Raw genomic sequence first — 22,459 nt, 5'->3', positions numbered from 1 at the left:
CACACTGCACGACACACCGCACGACACACCACGCATGGGCATTCGCCTAGCTCTGATGCCGAACAAACGTTACGCGGCCGCTTTTCCAAGCAGTGGAGACTGCTTTGTATTTGTCGTTGAGTGACCGAATAAGGATTTCTGCCGACGTGGCACTTGTTTAAATACCTCGACAACTCGCCACCTCATCTCAACCTTTGGCAGTTGTCCCCTTGTGAATTAATGAATAAGTAGGGGGTGATTCTGCTCTGGTTTTCCCAATGAAGCAACTTTAAAGTGCTTTGTATGATGTATGATACCAGCACACGTGATTTACTCTGTTTGCAAAATTACATCACAGCATCTTTATTGTCCACTTTCATAGAAGCGTGTAGTATTAACGGTGAACACACCCGTATTATTAACCAGGGTGGACTGCTGGGCTCAAACCGTGAAGCTCTGCGTCAAGCGGAAACCGCGCTCGCATTCGTCCACGTCACTGCCCACGTTTCCATGACAGCTCTGTGCCCTGTGCAACAAATGCCGATTGTGTTTGACGTTTTATTTTGTGGCAGGTGCAAATGTGTCTGTGGCAGACCACGAGGGGCTCAGTGCCCTGAGCTGGGCCTGCCTGAAGGGCCGCCTGGCCGTGGTGCAGACGCTGCTGGCGCACGGCGCTCCGGTGAACCACGCCGACCGGAGTGGCCGCACACCGCTGGGCCTGGCTGCCTTCCACGGCGACGCCGAAGTGGTCAGCAGGATGCCATTTTGTTTACCAGTTTTAACGTGAATATACTCGGAAGCATTCTTACCTTCATAATTGAGGAAACAGAACTTAAATCATCGTCCAAACTACATCGCCCAAACTACATCGCCGAGGTTGGTTGATCTGGGTTAAAAGTTTCCTGAGAACGGCCGTTCCACTCTCTCGGTGATTGACTGCGAGGATGATTCTGGGCCATCTTTTTGGACTGCATTGTAAATGCAAAATGTATTCCACCAGGTGCAGTTCCTGCTGGAGCATGGAGCCAATATGGAGCATGTGGACGAGAGTGGCATGCGACCGCTGGACCGTGCAATCGGCTGCCGGAATACGGCCGTGGTGCTTGCTCTGCTCAAGAAGGGTGCAAACCTAGGTAGGTGCCTGTGCACACAGGCTTATCATTCATAGCAAATAGTAAACGCATCATACTGACGTTTGGGCCAGCCATAGGTCTCGTTGATGTGCCTTGTGGTCTAAGGTTCACTCAGTGCCGGATTAAGCTAGTGTAGGGCCTGTAGGATATGTTATAAAGGGGCCCTAAATAAAAAAAACACATTAAAACACACATTTTTTACTTGCATAGTAAAGTTATTGTATTTTTTCATTTGCTATACAGCCAGATAATACGACAAATCGCTAACCTTAAACACCCAGTCATTCATAAAAGTTGAAGGCAGTATAGTACCATAGTAATAGAGCAAGTGCAGAATCACTGAACTGCGGGGCCCTTGAAAGTGCGGGGCCTGTAGCATATGTAGCTACTTTTGCTACTAGGATAATCCGGCACTTGTTTCACTCAAATGTACTTTCCAGTGCCCTCGTGATGCCATACAGGCTCGGTTACACATCGGGCAGTGTGGACTGTAAACGTCATGGCAACCAAAGGTTTGTCCACAAACATTACGGTGGGGGGAGTCGTGAAATGGTGATAGTTCACTGCACTATGAACCCTGAGACCTGCGTTCTATTTCTGGGCAGTTGTGATCGATAGGTGAAACGGTCCTGGGCGGCCCTCACTTAACCGACCTGCACTGACGAGCGTGCTGAAGACCAATTAAACAAACTCCATGGCCGACGCGGCCTGGGGAGGCCCTCATCCAGCAGTGGATTGACAAAAAGGCTGTACTCAGCCTAGATGATCTCCAGGCCCTATAACATTCAATTTCCACAGTGCTGTCCATTTCCTATGGAGCCCATAAATCATTTGAAGTGATCTCAAACGTAGCTCTCTATTCTCCACTTCTGCGGGCCATTCTCTGACACAACGGGTTGCACTGCTCTGCGAAATATCCAAATATATTAATCTCAAGATGTGACAATTTATTGATTCTCTTTGGCAATGCTTTTGAGAAGAGGGAAGTGACACTGGCATTCAACGTCTCGTTTCCGGCACGTAGGCCCCGCCTCCTGGGCCATGGCGACGTCGAAGCCGGACATCACGGTGCTGCTGCTCAACCGCGTGATCGAGGAGGGGAACGAACTTTACAAGGTGGGGCACAGTCAGGGGTCTACTTGCCGACTGGCATGGCAGCGGGCGCTGCGCCACACACTCCAGGCTGCGACACTCCGAAATCCGTTACAGGTTTTTCATGGCAAACTCGCGCCGGGTTTGTTACATCAACAACTGTTATAATAGAGCCGTTGTTAAATGACGGCTGTGTGCCACACCTATCCTGAACTAATAGACGGCTCCACAATAAAAAGAGAGGATGGTGTTGCTGGCTGGTCCTGTAAGGGACTGTTTATAACACAAAGATTTTTTTCAGCGATGACGGATGTTGTGGACAGAATGTTGTCAGATGGAGATAAAGCAATCACTGTTGCAAGTAAAGCAGTTTTGTGAAAACATAAGAAAAAAACACAGCTTTAAAATCAATGAATTAATTGAAACAAAAATAACGTCGGGATATGAACAGCGGTGCCTACAAATAAGAGAAATCAGCTGGTGGGTGAAAAGGCATTATCTTCAATACTCATACTCGTTGGTTCTTTTGGTAAAGTCACGTAGGTATACAAAATAATAGATCACGACACAAGCGACCGTCATCAGGTGTGAAACAAACACAGCAGGAGGACTGCTGCATTATCTTCTGTTTCATTAGTGCAGCTACTCATACCTCTGCCAAAACTAACAAACTGTGAATAACTTTAATCCTTGTCTTTGTTACTTAATGTTATTCTAGACATGACTTGCATTGTTCATGTTGTTTGTGAATGGTGGCACAGTATAGCAATGGGTACTGCAGGCACACTGCTCAGAATGGGATAACCACACGGATACAGGAGGGCAACCGGTTGTGTTATGTGTTATAAATGAAGACTAAAACGGTTCCTGAGTCCACTTCACAGGGTGGTCTTCACTTCTGGGCTTTAGCAGTCTTGGTATCAATCCCAGGCCTCTGAGCTTTCCCGGGTTCTCTCCTTGAGCATTTCTCACTTTACACTCAGGCTCCCTGGGAGGCTACGGTTAATAGACAAGTGCTCGCTGCAATGGCTCGCATCTAACCGGTGTGGAGGAAGTCCTTGTCGAGTCCTGCCGCCCGAGTTAGAAACTAGCCCTGTACGGCACCGTAGTTCGTGTCTCTGGTAGCGTAGTATAATATTTGTTTGGTTGCTAGTCATCCCTCAACTTTATACTAACCCACAAGACACAACCGCATCGTGAACCCACCTTTCCTCCACGCTGTGGTTGCAACGCCGAGCACTCTGTCATGCCATGTTGGTGCCAGGGTGCATTGTCGATGTTTTTCTTGGGATGTCCCTGCAAACGAGGCCATGGATGTGAGCTGTTATGAAATCAAAATATCATCCCCACATTACGCTCTCGTCTTGTTTCATTCGTTTCAAAGTATGAGGAAGTGAAAGTCAGAGCTCTCGCAGCCTTCACCAGCTGCCTCGGTCGTCAAGATGTCGTTTTCAAATGTTTTATTGCTGTCCTGTGTACCGGTGTCCGACGTGCTCTCATGATATTTTAGCTCGTGTAAAATATAATGACACAAGTTCAGGTTGACGAGCACCGCAAGATATGCTAAAACTTGCCCCTAGGATGTAAGGGGCTAATTTGTGGACCTTTCTCTTTTGTGCGTGCGAGCAGTCGGGGCGGATGAAGGAGGCAGCTCAGCGCTACCATTTGGCGCTGAAGAGGTTCCCCCGAGAGAGCTTTGGGGAGGAGCTGGGCACCTTTCAGGACCTGCGCGTCACCCTCTACCTCAACCTGTCTCGCTGTCGCCGCAAGCTCAATGTGAGGCCCCATCTCGTCACACCCTGCCCCACACGCGCTCACCCTCTCAGCCACCCTGCGCAGAACCACCATTCCCGCCGTCCTTTCTCCTCTACTGTCACGTCTCCTAACGAACCTCATTTTGCCTGACTACAAGCTGCCATCTGCTGTGATATAAATTCTTATAATGCAATTTTTTTTTCCCTGCTGACCTGGCAGAGACCTGCCTGCTGAGCCAGACAAGCAACCACTGAGCCACGCGGCAAGACTGCTCACGTAATTTGTCCCATAATGAAAGAACAATCTCTCAGAATTGCTGCAGCTTAGCAGGCTTAAGTGCAGGTGTCTCCAGAGAGGTGCAAATTGTTTTCAGGCGTGGTTTCCGCACCTGAGCGCTGTGCAGCTGGCGAGTTTGGGGTGGCGGCATGTGGTTAACACCGACGACGCTGTGCACCCCGTGTGATGCTGCCAGGATTATGGGCTGGCGGAGGAGTTTGCTACGAAGGCCCTGGAGCTGAAGCCAAGGTCGCACGAAGCGCTGTACGCCCGGGCACGTGCCAAGCGCAGCAGCAGGTGACGTGCCATTTATTGTGGGCATACGGTCATGGTACATGCAGAAAGCATTCCTAATTTCCGCGCAGATATTTTTAATGCCGAGACAAATTTGCAACTGCGTTTTTATAAACACCATAAATTAGTTTACAGATTCATAACAAAAATGTCACGAGCTACGTTCACGATCGTTTATTTAGCGTGGGTACGAATGAGCCTGCTTTTTTACACATGAGTATGTGACCAATATTAATAACCAGGTGAGAGTCCAATAGTACAAAAGTCTAATTTGCAAAAGGTACATAGTGATCACATTTCGCAGACAAATATAAACATAACAAAGGGTGTTCCGCAACGTTCTGTGCTGGGTCCAATTTTGTTCTTATATTTAAACAATCTTGGACTAAACTTAAATCGCTCAGAATTACATCTCTTTGCTGATGACACTATAATGCTAGTATCGGGTAAATCTCCAAACGAAGTCAAACAGGATCTCTAACATGATTTGGACTTGATTCATTATCAATTGTCATTACTAAAATTACCTCCAAATCCCCCATAAAACTGAGATCTTGCTTTTTTCTTGAAACAAAAATCCAGTTGAATTCCCTTCACATATTACAGATATCAGACACAACATCATTCAACAAACGGAGTGCTTCAAATACTTGGGTTTACCGATTGATTCAAAACTTGCATTCCAACCCTATATTGATCACATCTCAAAAAAAATCTAATAAAAAATTAATATTTTTATATACAGAAATCAACATTGTTTCCCCCATTTGTTTTCAGCTGAAAATTATTAAAGCTAACATCCCACCACTTTTTGACTACTCTGACTGCTTACAGATCAGCTACTAACGGCACACTAAACCCGCTTTATCATTCTGCTCTTCAATTTGCACTGATTGTACCATACAGGACCCACCATTCAGACCTCTACTTAAAATCCAGTCTCACATCACTTGATGCATGAATACATCTCCATTGGACCCTGTTCATCCATAAAATCCTGATTGGCAAATCTGTACTATACTTAGCTAATTCATTCACCCCATTGTCAAACCCAATAAATCTAAAACGTTCATCTAATTGCCTTTTTAACTATCTCGAGAATAAGAATTGGAATACGCCTTTGACGTTGCAGTACCAATCTTTGGAACAACCTTGTTTCCTCCCTTAACATAGTAAATCTGCCTTCAGAAAATATCCTGAAGCAGAATATTAGCGCTGGATATAACCACATTTTCAAATGTGATTTGTAACTTCGATCCTTGCCCAAGCCTGGGGTTGTCATTCAGACTCTGTCTTCTCGACAGACCTGTTCTTCACCTGAGGACGGCTGCTTGCGTTGTGGCCGAAACGTCATGAGAATTATTTTATTATGTTTTATTTTTATTATTTTATTACTTCCCTTCTACGTGACCTTTACCGAAAGAACCAAGAAGAAAAAAATCATGTATCAAGAGTTAAATTGTAATGTGCAATTTTGTTGAGGGAATGTGTGTTGTCTTGGTGTGGTCTGGGACTGTTTTTGCTGCCTTGCTTAAGCTTGCATGTAGTGTTGAAAAATCAGCAAGAATGTATGCACTTTAAGTAACTTTATTTAAATTGAGTGACTTGTTTACTCTTTCTCTATTTTGCACTCCTATCGTGTTTTTGTATTGTCTGTTGTTGTAACTTGCTGACCTGCCCCTACTCGAGATCTGAGAAAAAGATCTTCAGAGCTCATCGGATTCCTCCAGTCTGAATCAACATTCTGATCCGCTAAGAATGTCAAATCAAAGTGATTTCCTGCTCAAATGAGCACTGAGGCGGTGCTCATTTCCTGTTTTCCACCCTGAGCTAGTGGTGTAAATTCTCCTTTCCTATGGCAGGGGTGAGTCCATCCATAGGAGAACCACAGTTAAGTTCTCAATAAAGTGGTCTATATTTTATCAACCCCAGAGGGATGATGGACTGAGTCAACCCCCAACCTATATTTAAACTCACAACCGTCCAATTGCGAGCCGCTCGTTCTACCGCTGAGCCACCTGACTGGGTTGCTAAGGATATACAACATGAAAATGTTTCTTCGGTGCAGGGAATAAATAACACATTTTTTAAAAATTCCACAACGTGGAAATCATGTTTCTTTGCCACATATAAGTCACATGTATAAGAACGATCATAGCGATGTCTCACAGCCGGTATTACAATGCTGCCCTGCTTAAATCCTTATCCGGTAACTGAAGAAACCACCATATTTATTTCTAAAGGAAACATGTGCCGTGTACAAACACTGTTAGGCTGCCAGTGAAAAATGTACCGAAGCCTTGTGCGGTATGTCAGGCAAAGTAAGGGTCACAGCAGTCCAGCAGAGCATGCAGATCCTTCTTGCCCCATATGTGCACATGTTTTTACAGACGTGATGAATATGCTTGTTACCCCCCACCATCCCTGGTAGCGCTTCTATTAGATTGTGTGTATCTGTGTGGTTTTGTAAGAATGTGCTGGGTGTGTCTGTGAGAACATGTGGGGAGCATGAGTGTTGTGGTTAGCGTGCTGTGCTATCAACCCGGTGACCCGAGTTGGATTCCCGCTCATGGCCAACACCAGTGACGATTTATCTTAACTGGTCCTGGACCTCTCCCCTAGGTCGACTGAGCCTCAAATGAGTACCTGGTGCAGTGTGCAATAAACATTGCCACCAGGGAGACAAAGGCAGCTGGGCGTGGTGCTGACCACCCACACCCCAGTTGTGTGTCGTACGAGCCTTCATAGGTACTCACGCACAGCACTTGCCACAACAGTCTGTGAAGGCTATGTGGGGGTCTTTGTGTGTGCCTGTAGGGAGCATTATTGTTGTAGTTAGCATGCGGCGCTATCAACGCGGTGACCCAAGTTCGATTCCCACTTGTGGCCAACACCATTGACGATTATCTGAACCAGTCCTGGGCCTCACCTAGGTGAACTCAAGTTTAAATGAGTATCTGCTGCAGTGTGTAAACATCACCACTTAGGAACCAAAGGCGGCTGAGCGCGGTGTTGGCCACACCACCGCTCTCATACACCGTGCTGGCCTTCATAGGTGCTCACTGACAGAACTTACTCCAACAGCCTGTGTAGGCTCCATGGGGATCCTTGTATTTGTCTGTGTGTGTCTGTATCTATATGCGTGTGTCTGTGTCTGCATTTGCGAGCTCAGGCAGTTCCTCGCGGCGCTCGAGGACCTGCAGCACGCGGCGAGACTTTACCCCGAGAACCGTGAGGTGGCGCGCCTCCTGGCGCGCGTCATGGACGAATGCCGGCAGCAGCAGCAGCACATCGCTCACCAGGAGGAGCCGGCGGAGGAGGAAGAGGAGCCGGAGGAGCAAGAAGCAGAAGACGATCAAGTGGCTGCCATGCCAAACGAAGAGGTCTGCTACCCGGGACCCCCCAGCGCAGAGCAGCGCTATGGCGAGCGACAGGGAAGGGGGGACGGCAGTTACCCGGAGCCCATGTTGCAAAGGGCCGTGTCCATCGCATACGGAGAGTTTGACTGTGAAAACGCTTCTCCCCCGACCACGCGCATTCTGCAGCGCTGCCGGTCGTTTGTGCTGCCGGACGAAGACACGCAATGGCACGGAGGTCTGCAGCAGGACATGAGGGCCAAGTGCCAAATAGGGACTGACGTTTGCGGACAGGCGGAGATCAGGCGCGGGCTGCAGACCCTCATGATGCCCCGTTCACGACACGACTCCGGCCGCGGGGACCAAATGCTGATGTCGTCGCCAGCCCCCATGCAGTGGCTTGGGAACAGAGACAATGGGTATTCTGACATGGACATGCAATACGAAGCGCCGGTCCCCGCCCTGCACAGGGCCGCGAGCTACCAGAGCTGCAACGTGCCCATCTGCCAGCAGAAGGTGGACCTCGCCGGCAACAGGCCCTTGCAGTCCGTAAGGTCCTGTGGAGAGTGCATCGCTGACCAATACATGGAGATGAATGTGCCACCTTCTGCTATGTTTGGCTGCGGCGATGTTCAACAGTGCATGAGCGGTGGGGCTTATGATGTACCTGACCATCAACAGAGCAGCAGTAAATCTAGATTGTGCGGTGACCTCGGAAGCAACGCATACAGCTGCCCCGTTGGCATGGGCCCTTCCGAGTTGCGACGCCTCAACACCACCCTGTGCCCTTCGTCCCTTTTGTCTGTGAATGCCGGCTTGCGCGCCTCCACCCCCTGCCTTGCCGAAGGAGGCGGCCGCTCCTACAGCTGCAACCAGCGAGATGAGTTTCGCACCTGTACCATGCTGGGCCCCCGATCGTCCAGGACAGAGGAGCGCCTCTCCATGGAATCCCCTCCGTACGGCCAGTGTGACAGCAAGGGCTATTCCAGGCCCTTCATGGGCATAGCGGACAAGAGGGTGAGGACGCAGCCGTCCCTCCAGCAGCCGTCCCTCCAGCAGCCGGTCCCCTTGTCCCAGTGCCCGCCGATGCCAACTCGTCAGCAGAGTAGGGGCTGGCTCACTTCGTCCGTGGACCTCATCGTGTCAAACCCAGCGCCCTGCACCAGTAACGATTATTACAACAACGACGACCACGGCCTGTCGTCCTCGGCAGGATTGTGGCAATCGGAGAGCGTCGCTCAGTGCGGTCGCCCGAACGGAGGGGCCTTCAGCTGGCAGGCGAGCGAGCCGGACCCGTACGCTCCGCACCCCCAGAGCAGGCAGCGGCGGCGTCGTCATGCCGGGCAGGCGGTTCGCGCGGGAGAGCTCGACGTGTTACGAAGACGCTTGCGGGATTTACGGCTACCAGGAGAGCGTGGGTGCAGTTGTGGAGCGGGTGGTGAGGCAACCGAGGCCGCCCTGCCGCTCCCCTCTCTTGCCAAAGCGTCCTTTTGTCGAATCCAATGTTTGAAGGCGTCGCGGGACATTTTTTTCCCTCCCATTATTTTTTTGAACTTGGTATTGAAGCAGAGTTTGACTTTAAAAGTTTACATTTACTTCCATGCCCATCAGTATCGACTTGCGTTTACCTTAATAACCTGTTTTAAAGAATAAATCGTGTATTGTTATTTAAGACAATGGAGAATGCAACTTAAGTCAGCCATATTTGTAATATTGTAATATTTGTTGTTTCGGAGTGCGGGGATGGGTGGCGGCGGTGAGACGGAGTCGGGACTTTATTTCTGCAGTTGAACCACTGTCAACTTAAAAGGAGTTTCATTACAATTAATGTTCATTCCTAAAAATATCAATTTATGCTTTTGTGATGCCAATGTAAAAGCATTGCTTTGTGAATTATAGAATTAGTTTTACGGACGATATCCCTCGATTGTAAAATAATGGGTGAGCTTGTTGGAGCCACATGCCGTAAGTGCTGGTGATGGGCTTTTTCCCTCTTGTCGCTGTTGTCTGCTTGTGAAAGCTGCACACTGTACTTTCAGTCTCTTGCAATGATTGTAAAAAATGTGGAAATATTAAACTCCATTTTGGTTGCAGCCATGAGATGTGTAAGGGCATCTGCCAGCCATCTGAGGAGATGCTTGCGGTGTGGAGCTGGGTGTGGAGTTAGTTTGGAGCTGGTGTGCAGCTACTGTGGAGCTGGTGTGGAGTTAGTATTGAGCTATTGTGGAGGTGGTGTGGAGCTACTGTGGAGCTGGTGTGGAGCTACTGTGGAGCTGGTGCGGAACTGGTGTGGAGCTACTGTGGAGCTGGTGTGGAGCTACTGTGGAGGTGGTGTGGAGTTAGTTTGGAGCTGGTGAGGAGCTGGGGTGGAGCTCCTGTGGAGAGCTGGTGTATGTATGTTGAACATCGTTCGCACCGTACGTAGCCAACCGTGCTAATCGGAGGTGCTGCGGAAGAACAGCAGAGTGGCCCATCGGCTCATGCTCTTCAATGTTATTTTATTTTTTATTTTTACGTTCCAAAAATAAACAAAGCAACTCTTTATTATTTTGTCACCCACTGTACCACAAGAGCACATTCATTATTGTGCGGTTTGTCGTGATTGCAGTTGGTAAATGTTGCTACAAGTTGAGCCCGCCACAAAAATCTGACAGACGTATCAACATCCATTAAACTGGCTTACATATTGCACAAATCACACCCACGTTAGGAAATATCAAAGGCCCGTAGCGGTGACGGCAACAGCAGCAGCCTGCTTTACAAGCCCGGCCACCCCAGGCTGTGCGCTCGTATCAGGCAGGTAGGTGTCCGCAAGTTGCTTTGGACTTTGAGCAGAGTTGGGGGGGGGGGATATGTGACTCTTCCCCGCACACCTTTATCCGGCTAGCGGAGGTCCGTGGGAACCCACGCACCCTGCTCGTCCTGCAGACGTGCTCCCCCCCCCCCCTCCTGCTCCCCAGAAACCTACCCCTCCTCGGACCCTCTCCAGACGCAGCTTCCCGGCACGTGCTCCCTCCAGGTCCCTGGCTAGGCTGTGTTTGGTTTCGGAGGCGTTGAGGACAGGCGAAGCGGCGGATCAGAGCTGTGTGGAGGAGTCCGGCCAGGTGAGAATCGCAACCGTCATCTTACTGCAGGGACCCTAACACCAAACAGCAGCCATACGGGGGCACAACTCATACCTCGCACACAACACACGGCGACGTGAACTGAAAATGATGTTATGAGGACTGTACAATGCGCGTGGAATAACACAGTTGGGTTTTCATCGTGGGCCTCATGCGCATGGTTTTGAGCGGTATTAAACGCCACCTGTAAAATCACCGAAAGTTGCGTCGTGTCTGTGTTTGCGCCGACACTGAACTTGTGTGTTTAGCAGCGAGCGGAATACCTGTGTTCATTTATTCCAAAGGCCACATGTTCACTAAGCCGAAGTCTTCATCGTGGAGGAGACCTGCTGCTTTAACGTACGCGGAACGACGCGTCGGCTCGTTGTGACGCGCGTGATTGAGTTGGTGGGGGGGGGGGTCATTCTCGGCCGTGAATAAGTTGGCAAACATTTTAAAAAATGTGTTTGATCGTGTCAATGGTATATCAGTAACGATCACGATCCTCCCGATAACGACGAGCCCACCGCTTCAGCGACGACCATCGCAGTCCTCCATTTCACTTCCGTGGGGACTGCGCGCACCGAGGCCGCCTCAATGAAGAAGAAGCCAACACTCGGACCCACGGGGAGGCGCTCCGAGGCCCTCAGTTTTTGAACTCGGGCAATTCCCCCCCTCACCACTCCTGAATCAAACAATCCATGTATTGTAGTCTGAAGAACTTCCCTCTGCTCCCCCGTGCCTCGTGATCCCAGTGATGGGCGCGAGAGGTGATGCGGATAAGGAGGAGTCGCCTCCTGGTGGTTGCTGCGCCCTGCGCCGCGAGATTCGCGTGGGGAAGGTGATGTCGATCACGGCGCTTCGACACTGATAACTGGGAGCTCTGGCTGCTGGAGAAGCCCACGAGGTTGAGCTGGTCAGCTGGGGAGGGGTGTGCTGCTGCGTAGCCGAGCAGGCTTCGTGCCGAGTTGATTCGAGGAAGCAGGGCTGAGCGGGAGCTGGGTTGTTGTTTAGGGGGTGGAATGGTGCTTGGGAACCGAGCTGTACGGGAGCTGAGAAGCTGAGACACGCCGCTGAGCCAGGGAACTGGATGATGGGGGAGCTGTGTGGACGCGTTGTGAAGACGCGTGGGCTCTGACCAAACGAACCCCAATTACGCGCTCCGCCGCGCCAACACGGGGCGCAGCGTCTCCCGAGACGCGCCAGCGAGCGAGAGTGGAATGCGGCGTCGAGCGGAGCTCCGTAAGTACCCTTCCATGCAGCAGCTGCGTCGTGGATGTACACCGCCGTCTCCTCATCCTCCGCCTGCGTACGCGAGTGAGATCGACGCGGTGTCCCCGCGCGCGTGTTGCTCGGCTTCAGTGAAATGCCACAACTGCGTCTCTCCTTTCGCCAAGAGGGAATTGGCATTTCCGATGAGCTATGCCCTTGCTAATTAAGACGCGCACACGCTTGCGAGTGGCGTGCCTATTGTTTAGTGTGGACAGCCCCCTTCGTCGTTCCACTGCTGGATGGCGGCCTTCACCCAAGCCGCGCGGGTTTATTCGAGCGCGCTTATCCACCACCACGCCGGCCAGTGCGGGTTGAAAGAGGGGCGCATAGACGTGCAAGGGTAGAAGTACAGTACACCCAATTGATGTTGCTGCACTATAACCTGTCTGTGCATAGTGGTCGTCCACCCAAGCACTTTCCAGTCTCGAACCCGCTTGGCTTTCGAGATCGGTGTACATTTTCGACCGCGGATTTGTCACTGGATTTGTCCGTGTAGGCGTTTTTAGACAAGACACGCGGTGGGATCTACGTTGACCGAGCTCATGTAGCCATCGTCCGTGGGAGCGCGTGGAAGGGACGTGCAGTACCCCTGTGCGCTAGGGCAGTCATCGCGCGTCTCTTGTGCCCCGGGACCCGCGCATAATCCCTCAATTCGAGTTAATCCTCAAGTCTGGATCACGTAATCAACGAGAAGCCAGCCCGGAGGGTGGGGGAATCGCGTGAGTACCCCGGGGCTGCGTGGAGCGATGAGCGGTGGACGCAGCCACCACCACCACCTACCCCTGGCACCACAGGTACCGGCGGTTGCACCCGGGCCTCGCCGCGCTCATGGCCCACATTCGGGCCACGTGCGCCGCGTTGGGAGCCCAGCGAGCTCGTCGTCGTGGTCACCGCTCTTCATTCGCTACCTCACCCCCCGCTCGTCATCAGCTGATCACCATCAGTGGCGCGCGTCGTCGATTAATACGCGCAATCGCATCAAATTTGAGTGTCATCACAAAACCACCTCGTCACTCATCGCCTGCTTGTCCCTTGTCACCTCATTACGACTCGTGCACTCATCATCGCTGTCTCATCCACCTTCAACACATACCGCCAGAAATGCATCACGCCGTTACCCGGCAACAGCACTCACCGCCGCGTCGATGATTTGCCTGCCACGTTGTTGTGACGCACGGGACGCGCACGAAAGACGGCGACAGCCGTGCCGCCTTTGTCTCCCCGTGTCTCTCCGCTTCTCCCTGCCGCCCCGTGCGTCTCGACCCCTCGCCCACCGCCTCGCCCCCCCCCCCCCCCCTTACAACATTGGGTGCTTTGTGACACGCGTGCCATTTCACCAATTAATCACTCGCATAATTAAGCCTTTCCAACGAGGTCTCGATTAAGTAATGCGCTAATCCGCCGTGCACTGATGCCTTCAATTGACGCGCAAGCTGCAACCGGGCTTCGCGTTGTTGTTGGCGCCAGTTAAGCGCAGTGATCCCGAACTAAAAATATACTGATACCGCTCGTGCCCTGTCGCCCACACGGCTTGGAGACAGTGCGCGTGTGTGCTCCTCTACTCACGGGTACACTCTACACTACACTATACTCTACACACGAGTACACTCTACACTACACACGAGTACACTCTACACTACACACGAGTACACTCTACACTACACACGAGTACACTCTACACTACACACGAGTACACTCTACACTACACACGAGTACACTCTACACTACACACGAGTACACTATACACTACACGGGTACACTATACACGACACGCGGCCACACTACACTATTCTCACGGGTACACTACACTACACACGGGTACACTCTACACTACACTATACACTACACACGAGTACACTATACACTACACACGAGTACACTATACACTACACACGAGTACACTATACACTACACACGAGTACACTATACACTACACGGGTACACTATACACTACACACGAGTACACTATACACTACACACGAGTACACTATACACTACACACAAGTACACTCTACACTACACACGAGTACACTATACACTACACACAAGTACACTCTACACTACACACGAGTATACTCTACACTACACACGAGTACACTCTACACTACACACGAGTACACTATACACTACACACGAGTACACTATACACTACACGGGTACACTACACTATAAACGACACGCGGCCACACTACACTATTCTCACGGGTACACTATATACTACACGGGTACACTACACTATACACTACACACGGGTACACTCTACACTACACTATACTCTACACTACACACGAGTACACTCTACACTACACACGAGTACACTCTACACTACACACGAGTACACGCTACACTACACACGAGTACACTATACACTACACACGAGTACACTATACACTACACACTACACTACACACGAGTACACTCTACACTACACACGAGTACACTCTACACTACACACGAGTACACTCTACACTACACACGAGTATACTCTACACTACACACGAGTACACTCTACACTACACACGAGTACACTATACACTACACACGAGTACACTATACACTACACGGGTACACTATACACTACACGGGTACACTATACACTACACGGGTACACTATACACTACACGGGTACACTACACTATCCACTACACACGGGTACACTCTACACTACACTATACTCTACACTACACACGAGTACACTATACACTACACACGAGTACACTATACACTACACGGGTACACTATACACTACACGGGTACACTACACTATACTCTACACACGAGTACACTCTACACTACACACGAGTACACTCTACACTACACACGAGTACACTATACACTACACGGGTACACTATACACTACACGGGTACACTACACTATACACTACACGGCCACACTACACTATTCTCACGGGTACAAGAATATATCTCGCTAAACGAGCGAGAACCCTTCCGCGAACATTTCTCAGGAAGCAATATCTCGTTAAACAATCATCGTTTTCCCACTGACCTCCAAGTTAAAAGCTAAGCTACGCTTCAAACCCGGAATGTTCCACACTTGAATAACATTTTAAACGTGAAAAATGCTAATATTTATTAAATAAAGTAATACATCATCAAGTGTAACGCTTACCACACATGAAGAACCACAGTGCAAGATCCCCCGTACAGCCTTAAGAGACTGTTGGGTAACGAGTGCTGTTAGCGAGCACCTATGAAGGCCGGCACTCGAGGGGGTGGGTGGCCAGCATCACACCCGGCCGCCTTTTTGTCCCGAGTGGCGATGTTTACACACCGCACCAGGTACTCATTTGAGGTTGAGTCGACCTCGCGGAGGCCCAGGACCAGTTCAGATAATCGTCACCTGGTGTTGGCCGTGAGCAGGAATCTAACTCGCGTCGCCGGGTTCGCAGTGCTGCACGCTAACCGCTACCGTCGCTCGCCTCCCGCCACCCACCCATCCATAATCATAATTTACATTTAGCAGGCGGAATTCATCCGAGGATTTCAGTGCAACATACACGAAGCTAGGAAATATTAATAGTAGTCGTTGGGCCAGACCAGCTATCGGCACCACCCAAAGTGACAAAACTTCAATGGTGCCATTTTATTTGTGACACCAACAGAAGTAAAATAACACGTGATCACCTTTCCAAATGAGCAGCTGTTGAATTTTTCTCGCAGGAAACCTGTTTTTACGCCTATCGCAATCACGCCTATTTGCCCGGACGATTCAAATAAAACATTCCAACACCTCTGCTGTTAATTAAGACAATAAATAAATAAATAATTTGATGTTTGTCCCCAAGGCATGTATTTCATAAATGTTCTTGCATTTATTCACGCTTGTTCTTCAATTTCAGTGACTTAGGTAAGTCTGGAATAGATTGGCGCTGTCTGTTTCCCTTCTGTTTCTAGCAGCTTGTTTGCTCATGATCATTTCCTGGCAGGCGACGCAAGTACTGGTGGTTCTGTATTATTTCTGTTCAGTAAAGACATCTAAAGTTCTAACTTTACCCTCAATGTATTGTTAATGTACCTGTTAAGATTATTAGTTAAGGCCAGGGACTACAGGCAAAAATAATGATTTCTGTTCAGTTTGTCAATTTTTATGTTTTTTATATTTTGCTTCTATAAATTGTAAACTTTCATAACATGCACACAATTATTACCATTAACTTTGTTATCCTATTTGGACATGGTTGAAATCGTGTTGGGGCTCATCCGAGCATCTAGAGAGGGAGACTGGATGCTGCATTTGGCAAGCTTATGATAGGATTAATTGTGCACGCTACCTCCCCTACTACTACGCCCAGATGTCTCAGCTGCCCATCACACACCCAGATGTGTACACGGAATTAATGGAAGGAGGCTTCTCAGTTCAACTGGGCTCCACCAATCCTTTTGGCCGAATTCCTGTTGACCAAGCTATAGAAAAAAAGGTGAACAAAGACACCCAGACAGCTGGAGGGACAAAGGGATTCAGCTTGGAGCCAGGAGCCGTGACCAAATATTACCTAGCAGCTGAGTACAGAAGCATGTATCTCAGACAGATGAGAGACCTGATAGGTCAAGGCAGGTCCAAACTGTCCCATCCAGATCTACAGGGTCCAAGGATCAAGAGAGATGAAGCAGACGTCCAGTCTCTCATTGACCTTATAGACAATAACTGGATCAATCCTATGTCCCCTGATGAGACAGATCTGGTTAGCCTCTCCACTGGCACCATGGCTCCACCTGGTGTTACCAGGGATCTCTTGAGAGCTCTTGAGATAGGAGAAGAGGCCTACCAGGTATTCAAGCAAACAAGGTGAGCTGAGGACCCACCATCTGTGAAATTCCACGACAAGATGACCAAGCAAAGTCTGAAGATATTTTCCAATATCAGCACAAAAACAGCACATGGAAAGAAAGCACAGGATGTGGTTCTGAAGGCAGATAGAAACCTGTTCAGCCACATGATCCTGGTGGCTGAAAGCAGGAAGGTGAATATGAAGGATGTCCTTGCCCACCCACTGGGCCCACCTCCATGACCACTGGCAAATGCTGATAGGTCCCTACGAAAAACAAACAAGGCTGCACTTGCCAGAGAGCTTGAACAGAATGTGTCTCCTGCAGAAGACATCCCAACCCCATCTACTGCCATCATTTATGGAATGAGCCTGGTCCAAAAAATGAATGGCAACAACATAACCTTTGCACACGTGGCAGAGTCAGCCTTGACCCAGGTCCTCCACGAGGGGGTACAGAGTTAGAAGATTGATGTTGTTTTTGATGTCTGCCGACAGACTTCGATCAAAGCTGCTGAACGACTGAACCGGGGTGTAGACACTACTCTCCCGTACAAGAACCTTGCAGGGGGACACCACGTCCAGCAGTGAAGAAAAGTTCTGTGCAGTCCCTCCAACAAGACCAGTCTCCTCAAGTTTCTGGTGGAAGAGTGGAAACTCCCACGATACAGAGAGATGCTGCATGGCAAGGTGTTGTTCATGACGTGTGAGGAAACCTGCTACAAGTTGACAGAAGATCAGTGTGAGTAAGTAGCAGAGCTGCACTTCACGCATGAAGAAGCTGACACCCATCTGCTCCTGCATGCATTGCATGCAGCAAATGTGGGCTCAAAGGCAGTTATCATCACAGCTGAGGACACTGATGTCATGGTGCTTTGTCTTGGCTTCCAGAAGGACATCACCTGTCCCATCGACCAGAAGAGGGGGACACAGAACCGCACACGGTTTGTCGATATCAGCAAACTGGCAAGGTCACTTGGAGACAGCATCTGTGACAGCCTAATTGGCTTACACGCCGTCACAGGCTGCGCCACTGTCAGTGCATTCGCCGGTCGAAGGAAGCTGAATGCCCTGAAGATGCTGAGAAAGGACACTTCCTGCCAAGAGACTTTCAGTCGACTGGGGCAGTCATGGAATGTGAGTGATGAGCTGTTCCAGAAAATTGAGCAGTTCACCTGTCGCATGTATGTTGCTAATAGCAGCACTGGTGAGGTGAACGAACTGCGCTACCAGCTCATCTGAAACCAAAAGGGGATAAGTTGAGTCCATCTTCTTGGTTCTTTCGGTAAAGTCACGTAGAAGGGAAGTAATAAAATAATAAAAATAAAACATAATAAAATAATTCTCACGACGTTTCTTATGTTTTATTTTTATTATTTTATTATTTCCCTTCTACGTGACTTTACCGAAAGAACCAAGAAGATGAATCCCTGCAGTCACGAAAGCTTTAAATCGAAAGTTGAGTCTAGCCAGCTGCCACCATGTAGAGACTGACTCTTCATGCATGTTCAACGAGCCAACTATCAGGCAGCAATCTGGAAGTGCTGTCTGCAGGCTATGGTGCCAAGCCCTACTGAGTATGGATGGACAGACGATGATGGCAAGCTGGCCATTTACTGGATGTGCTCCCCACCCGCACCAGATGTGGTCTTGGAACTGCTAGCATGCAAGTGTGTGCGTTCATGCAAAATGCCAAGCTGCACGTGCCTGTCAAATGGACTGACATGCACAGACATGTGCAGGTTACAGACCTGCAGTAAACAAAAACTGCAGGATGATCCAGAACCTGACTTTGAACTCGGGGAGTCAGATGACAAGTTCGACGAGCAGTTTCATGAGTGACACAGGGTGGTGATTCTGATGGTATTACTGTGGTAGTAGCAGTATACATTGATGCACAGTGTGGTGATTCTGGACTTGGTTACCCTTGTTAACACCATCTAAGTACACACAGAGCTTGATAACAATAATGTTACCTTCTTCACATATACCCATCACTAACAATATACATGGGATTACATGTGTAGGACTCGTACTCTCGTTGTCTTTCTCGTCTCGTTTATTCACGTGTAGAGTTCACACCTCCTCATCATCGCTCCGTGTCTCTCCGTTCGCTCCGATGCACAACTCGCCATTAACAATACTCCATGTCTCCCCGTTTCTACCGTACACTGTATCCTCTCTATCCACTACTACCGTACACTGCATTATCTCTATCCACTACTACCGTACACCGCGTTCTCTCTATCTACTGCTACCGTACACTGTGTTCTCTCTATCTACTCTACCGTACACTGTGTTCTCTCTATCCTTATCGTACCTATCCCTGCTCACTGCTGCTCCATCTCTCTCCCAGGCACCAACTGCTCCAGCTCCAATCCCAACCAAGACTCTCGTCTCTCCATTACGCTGTGCCCTATATCCCCGCACCAATCAGTCCCAATCAATTACTCCATCCCCCGCTTTGCTATTCGCCCCCAGGCTCACGTGACCATGTTATTGCCGCCAGTGGCGGCTCCTGTAAAATCTCTCAGGGGGGGCAAATGTCTGGATGATTGATAAGGATAAGGTCCACCCATACAATGAATAAATTAACAGCTTAAGCATGTAAAGGCAACTTCACTTCTTTAATATTAATGAAAAATAAAGTGACTCTTACAATACATCTTGTTTGTTTATATACTCACTATTAAAACAAACCACTCAAGTTTATTTTATTAAAGATTCCACTAGGTAGCGATAAATTATATTGTTGGATGAAACGTGCTTACGTATGATGACGTTAGCACGTATGATGACGTAAGCACGTTAGTGCATGCCCTCCCGGAAGCCATAGAGAATGCATTGCAGCATCCCCGTTCGAAAAAAAACATCTTTGAATGTAAGTCTATGGGGCCACTCGGGGCGATTCTCAGCCGTAGTGAAATCGCCAAAAAAGAGGCGGTACTCCACAGAACGTGACATGACGCTGATTGGACTATATCCAGAGGCTTACAGTGACGGCTCGCGTGACTCTGTGGTTGAATGACATTGGTGGTGCGTCGCCCAATCGCCCTAATGAAGAAACCGCCCCTGATTGCCGCCAGGCCGGCGCCGGTCATTAGCCACTCACCCTCCTGACCAATCACAGGCCTGCGTCCTCAGTCACCCCTAACACCTGTCGCGTCTCTTAATGCCACGACAACAACAACCGTGTCCTCAGATGCCCCCCACTGTACGCTGTTCGCTTGCATAGCAACAGAATGCGTGGCGCATGATTTCAAGTCCTACATCACCCCCCCCCCTGTTGAAAAAGTTAGCTGTCCCGGCTAAACACAACGCGCCACGCGGCAACACACAACCCAACAATGCACGTGATCCCCCCAAAGTCCATGTCTCCCAAATTTTATAAAAAAGTCAATCTTCTTGAGCGGGATCCTGCGGCCGGTCCATCACCCCGGCTCGACTGAATAGGGGCAGGGCATCTCTGTCCGTGAGTGCGGCGCCCATCTTCGTTACACCGGCCATTCCTCGATGAGACCCCAACGTGGTCGCGTGTGTCCCGGGGTGTTTCCTGACTCAAAAATGGCGATCCTGCAGACACACGGGGAGTAGACTGCTGAGGTGCGTTCTCCCGTCGCCGCACAGTACGCTCGTCGGACACATCCAATACAGGCCGTTCCGGGATGGGAGATGACGCATCATAAGGCACGACATATTTCTTTAACCCCGACGGGTGAACATGCCACCATCGGCGACCCCACCGAATCCTCATACTCTGGTCCATACAAATTTCCACAACTCGACGGGACCCTGCCAGGGCCGATAAAATTTCTGTGACGTGCCCACTGGCACCATCGGACAATATAACCCGGCCCTGTCTCTCACTTGCCATGGTTCCCGCGGAGGCTATATACCGTGCAGGCGCCCGTTAACCGCCTGCCTCCGCTTCGTGTTACCCAGTTAACCCACCGGTGCTCGCAACGGCACCCGATATCGTCGCGCCGGCGCCTCTCGCGCGCACCCGTTACATGCTTTGCGTACAATGAACATCGTTATGCAATTCCGGCCAGTAAAATCGTTACCCAAGTCAATGGTTACCTTTACCCCCAAGTGCATCAACACTCGCGCGCATCGTGAATAAGTTTTACCCTCAAGCACAATGGTACCACAATACAAAATTTCAGCAACACGATATCCTAACAAACATGGTCTAAACAACTGCATGAAGCATATAATCGCCAACAATTCTCTGCGCGATACACAACATTCTTGCTCTGCCGGCAGACAGCACACGGCTGCCGTATGCAATGACTCTTTCCAATCCATCGATTATCCCCGCAATAACAACCATCTCTTCAAAATCTAGATATCCGAGCAGCAGTGCGTCTGCTAACGCGTTCCGAAGCGTTTCTACGAACGCTGTTCCTCATCATCCCATATAAACTTTTCACCCTTAGCGGCAGCGTATGCAGTGACCTCGCAATCGTAACAAAAAAATCAACCAAATCGACGGTAGTATGACGCAATTTCCATGAAGCTACGCACTTCTGATATTGTTTCCGGCATTGGCCACGTGCGTACCCAACTCGTTTTCCACCTGGTCAGTGGCACTCCCGCCGCGCTGACAACATGACCCAATACTTAACAGGCGTTCTCAACAAAATGGCATATTTGGGTTTAAATTTCAAATTAGCGTCGCGTATCCAGCCAACACAGTTCACAACCGTTGCAATTTTGCCTCAAAATTCTTACAAACACAATGACGTCGTCAGGTAAATAAACATGATTCCCACTGCAATCCGGTGATGTTTCAATAGGGACGCGCGACCGACACCATATTTCCCTGAGCTAAAGACGTTATGAAAATTTCAAAAGCAGCTTACGGAGACGCGTCCCCTGCTCGGATGTCAAATCATCAATACCTTACAAATCCCAGAACCACTCCGGTTCCTCGTAACACTGCGGTAACATACTTCCTACGTCCGCTGCTAAGCACGCATACATCACAAATCCCAGAACCATTCTGGTTCCTCGTCACACTGCAGCAGCGCATTCCCTTCGCTCGCTGCCAAGCACGCAACCCAATCTGAGTTCTGCGCAGCCAATGTATGATCTAACGTATTCCTTTTTTTAAATAACTCACTCTAACGTATTCCCTTTTTAACGTAACGTATTCCCTTTTTAAATAACAACCGACTCGTGACCCTTTTATTCGTATTCCTTTTTTCTTTCCTTCTATTCGTATTCCTTTTAACGTATACCCTTTTTATTTGACAATTTATATAAATAGCTCGCAATTTTCCCGCACCATCGTAAAAACTCCAGGCCAAGGAGGGCATCCGTGCCACGGCGTTTGATGGTGTCAACAATGTACTCTTTTCTCCCAGTTATCCAAAAACAGGCACTTTCAAGCGCAAAGGCACGCGCTT

General features: G+C 49.4%; 2 protein-coding genes across 5 annotated transcripts in view; both read left to right on the top strand.

Moving 5' to 3' along the window:
• LOC133344715 (protein TANC1-like) overlaps positions 1 to 9,982 on the top strand; it is a 53,454-nt gene extending 43,472 nt beyond the window's left edge. Inside the window, 7 exon segments of the mRNA XM_061554802.1 lie at positions 552 to 727; positions 980 to 1,112; positions 2,137 to 2,228; positions 3,834 to 3,980; positions 4,432 to 4,532; positions 7,702 to 9,201; positions 9,203 to 9,982. Of these exon segments, the coding sequence (XP_061410786.1) occupies positions 552 to 727; positions 980 to 1,112; positions 2,137 to 2,228; positions 3,834 to 3,980; positions 4,432 to 4,532; positions 7,702 to 9,201; positions 9,203 to 9,395 (2,342 nt within the window). The 3' untranslated portion in view covers positions 9,396 to 9,982.
• A 2,803-nt stretch (positions 9,983 to 12,785) lies between these two features.
• Positions 12,786 to 22,459, top strand: part of LOC133344717 (adenylate cyclase type 1-like) — a 44,130-nt gene continuing 34,456 nt past the window's right edge. For all 4 annotated transcript variants that reach the window (XR_009755367.1, XR_009755368.1, XM_061554814.1 and 1 more), the window contains exon 1: positions 12,786 to 13,055. Coding sequence is in view for 2 of the 4 variants with exons in the window: in XM_061554814.1 (XP_061410798.1) it covers positions 13,008 to 13,055 (48 nt within the window). In the remaining 2 variants the exon portion in view is untranslated. The remainder of the gene's footprint in view (positions 13,056 to 22,459) is intronic.

This window comes from Lethenteron reissneri, chromosome 20, assembly GCF_015708825.2.
Source record: "Lethenteron reissneri isolate LAM-NWPU_2019-01 chromosome 20, ASM1570882v1, whole genome shotgun sequence".
In the NCBI taxonomy this organism is placed as follows: domain Eukaryota; kingdom Metazoa; phylum Chordata; class Hyperoartia; order Petromyzontiformes; family Petromyzontidae; genus Lethenteron; species Lethenteron reissneri.
The sequence above is the reverse complement of the archived record's forward strand: the minus strand, read 5'-3'. Positions and strand labels throughout refer to the sequence as shown.